This window comes from Alosa pseudoharengus, unplaced genomic scaffold (genome assembly GCF_046254945.1).
Source record: "Alosa pseudoharengus isolate Yale_2024_CS ecotype anadromous, Long Island Sound unplaced genomic scaffold, YU_APseudo_1.1 YU_APseudo_1.1_scf_23, whole genome shotgun sequence".
In the NCBI taxonomy this organism is placed as follows: domain Eukaryota; kingdom Metazoa; phylum Chordata; class Actinopteri; order Clupeiformes; family Clupeidae; genus Alosa; species Alosa pseudoharengus.
The window spans coordinates 19,300,116-19,303,891 of NW_027468685.1; the positions used below are offsets into that span (position 1 = coordinate 19,300,116).

Sequence of the window (3,776 nt, forward strand, 5' to 3'; positions counted from 1 at the left end):
AGGGCTAGATTTTAAATGCAGAACGATTCAGGTGGAGGTAGGGGGGTCTGGATGCCTATACGTTTCTACTGAGGTTATTGGTCATAGTAAATAACAACACAGTAAACTGAAGCTGCTGGAGGCGTAAGCTATCAAGCTCTCAAAGCAAATACCATCGACTCTTTGAACTTAAACTCAATTACATACCCCTGTTCTGGCCACACCTTACGATCACAATTTCCATTAGCGCTGCAAGGTTTGAGTATGTGTGTGTATGTGTGTGTGTGTGTGTTGGGGGGGAGGGATTTGGGGAGCAGTCATCTAGGCCTGGATTTCACAGCCCCCGGCAGGCTGCAGTTTGAAATTTGGTCGTGGTCTGAATGGTACGCGTTTTACTTTGTAAATGATGAATCTTCCCTTTGAAATGCCTTTGTGTGTTGCCACTTTCTCCAGCGCTCAGAAAGTTTCCCGGCTGTACTCCTCCTGCCACATAAACTAACCTGCACTGCCTTCCAGGGAAGAATCTTCAAAAGACAAATCTTTTTTTTACCTTCCCTTTTTTTAATTGGCCGTGCAGCACGTAATTCTCTCTTTTGTTCTACTTGAAAAGAAATAAAGGCACAACGTGTCAGAATATTCATTTGCGCCGTCAATGAGATTAAAGTTTCTCTCCACCCCTAGTTTAAATATATATGTATATTTATTTATTTACGTTTCAGGCAAGCCACCTCATGGTGGATTTCTTAAAATGAATCCTGACAGTGAGGTAATTATCTTCGCAGCGTTATGAATATTCATCAAGCATATATTGATGGACTGGCCCATCACATTGTTGCATTTTGAAAGCATTGACATTTTTCTGTCACGTCGATTCAATAAAGAATTCCGTCACCCACACCGAAGCCTCCCTTGGGGTATGCATCATGTTGTGAATATTTAATTTCACTTAATTGTGTCTTTCTGGTCTGTGTCAAAATATTCTACGTTTCGACTGATAGTATGGAGAGGAACTCCAAATCCACTTGCTCCATGTGCTGTTTTCTTAAAACGGAGCTTAGACATTAATGAGGATTTTTTCCCTCCTCTAAATCACACATATATTACCGCTGTCCAATTATGATAGCGAGTTATAGGTTAACATTGCTGCCTATATTACTCAACTTCATTTAGTCCCTTTCATGTTCTGTGATGAAATCAAATCATTCTTTGCTCATGAAGTTGTAAAAGGAAAATCAGAATTTTTTGTTTTATTTTTAGACTGATTTAAAATACCTCGACAGAACTAAGATTTGTGTGAATGTGTATACATGCGTGTCAATGTCAGTGTGCCAGTGTGTGTGTGTGTGTGTGTGTGTGTGTGTGTGTGTGTGTGCTATTTTTATTTGAAGAAAGTTGTCGAGGTATCTCAAGGGTATTGAAGCCCGGGAAGGGAAGAAGGAAAAAAAAACAGTTTCTTTTCTTGGAGGAAAAAGTTCTTCCCCCTAATGCTGTGCCACTGGTGTCAAGGCAGCCAGCAGAAAATCCTTAATCACGGCTTAATTAAGGAATCATCTCGTGGCTTCATTTCTGGCCCTGCGCCGTAATTAAACATTTCCAGTGCGTTTTGTTACAGGGCTTAACGTACGCACCAGGCCTCTGATGAAGGTGGGGCCTGGGACGTTTTTCTTCCACTTTCCACTCGAGTCTTTTTTTTTTCATCCCGAGGCTTTTCTTTTATTCCCATCTGAGCAAACCTCAGGCTTGAGTGAAAAATCCCACAAGTAATTCTAGTCACTTGAAAGAAAGATATAAGGGACAAAAGAAAGATGTGCGTTGCGGTGCAAGGCATATGTTATGTCCAGCAGCTTAGACTTTGTCAAACGTTGATGCGAAAGCTTTGATCCAAAGAAATGTGCAGCTCTGTCAGAAGCTAATAGGGGATATATTCAGTCTCAGCTTCTGTGTTTGCTATGTACTTGTGTTTGTGTATGTATAAGTTAGTGATCGTTGAACCTGTTGTTCCACTGCTACAGAGGATGGCAGCCCAAGGCCTGGACAGAGGGACATGGAGGAACAAGAGCGAGCTGGGATCAGCCCAACTGGATCACAAGAATGGGATGGACCAAGTAAGCAAATAAATAATGCATTACTCCCCCTTAATTCCCTTTTTCATACACCACACTATGCTGGCATCGGTACATGTTAGAGTTCTTTCTCTCTGGCAAATGGGCCCTGCAGAAAATATATGAGAAGAAGAGAGAAATTAAATGTTCTAAAGATACGAAGATCACCATGTTTCATCAACATATCTAATGCCTTGTTATTTCAGAGACTGAGTTACATATATTTAAATTTTTTCATTTGGTTTTAATTGAATCATTTCATGATGAATCGGACCAATTTTGACGTGATGCCAGGTACACTGCCAGCATTTCTGTCCCATTTATTGTTTGGCGCTTATACGTTTGGTGCCAATTTAAAGGTGCACTGAAAATGAGAACTGTTGGTGTCACTCTGCGCAGAGTCTCACACAGAAACATTGCCTTCAGCAGAGAAGCACAACACCAGATACACATATTCATCTGTCTCCAGTAACTCAGCAGTCATCAGACCATGTAGAGATTTCTCTGTTTTGGTCTTTTTTTTTTCCTGGTCTCGTCTCTCTCTCTCTCTCTCTCTCTCTCTCTGTCTGCCTGTGTTTCTTTTTCTCTCACTAGTTAATTCTATCTAGAAATGATCTCACTCCCATCCCATGCAAAGAAAGGAGCGAGAGCACATGGTGAAATGATGGGATATCTCTCTCCCATCTCATCATGGCTATTTGTAGTCTTTGTGTGGCAGGGGGGGTGCTCTGATATAATTGCAGGGCTGATATTCATGCTTCTCCAGATGGGGCGTTGGGGGAGATTTGCACCCCCCCCCCCCCCATACCCACACACACACACACACACACACACACACACAGCCCAGATCCCCTCAGCCCTCTCCCCCTGTCCTCCAGCTAAACATGATGAACAGAGATACACACTCATTCTTACAATAATGAGCTTCAGTGCAGTGCTATCTGATTCTGTCAAAATTATTTTTTTTTACATTCAGTAATCTAAGCCCATAGCTTCCTATTATGTGTGTGTGTGTGTGTGTGTGTGTGTGTGTGTGTGTGTGTGTGTGTGTGTGTCTGTGTGTCTGTGTGTCTGTGTCTGTATGAGGGCATGTATTTGTGTGTGTGTGTGTGTGTGTGTGTTTCCACAGAGGGTGTGTCGGTGTTGCGCTTTGACTGTGAACAGCAGTGATTGCAATTACTAGCTGGCATGTAATGACAAAGGAAAAAGGAAACCAGACAATGCACATGCATACTGTATATATTGCACATATCTTGCAGTCAGGAGGCCTTTAAAGTTGAGCATGTTATACAATCCGTTGCTCCTCTATGAGGGCCCCCATTCCCTTTCTGATGAATGCCAAGATGTGAAATTGGATGTGTCAGAGAAGGAGGCTAAGCGAGAGGGAATGAGTGAAGTTGATGGAGAGATGAAGAGAGGATTGATAGATGAGAAAGGGATGAGAGAATGAGAGGACAGATGCAGATGGGGTCGATGCATGAGAAAAGAAAAAAAAGAGAGAAAAGCACGGAAGCGTGTGAGTGAAAGAGAGGAAGAGAGGGATGGATGGAGGGATGGATGGGACGAAAGTGAGAAGGGGAGCAAAGGGATTTCAATGGGAGAGCGATGGATTAGAAAAAAAAAATCCCTGGAACAATGCGAAATCATTACAGCGCCCGACGACAACGACATCAAAGCCCCCGCGCTGATTGAGCC

The 3,776-nt window shown here is 42.7% G+C and overlaps 1 protein-coding gene across 1 annotated transcript in view; it reads left to right on the forward strand.

Annotated features, from left to right (window-relative positions):
- The first annotated feature begins 727 nt into the window (after positions 1-727).
- Positions 728-3,776, forward strand: part of zfpm2b (zinc finger protein, FOG family member 2b) — a 26,325-nt gene continuing 23,276 nt past the window's right edge. Inside the window, exons 1-2 of the mRNA XM_076301935.1 lie at positions 728-740; positions 1,992-2,084. Of these exons, the coding sequence (XP_076158050.1) occupies positions 728-740; positions 1,992-2,084 (106 nt within the window). The remainder of the gene's footprint in view (positions 741-1,991; positions 2,085-3,776) is intronic.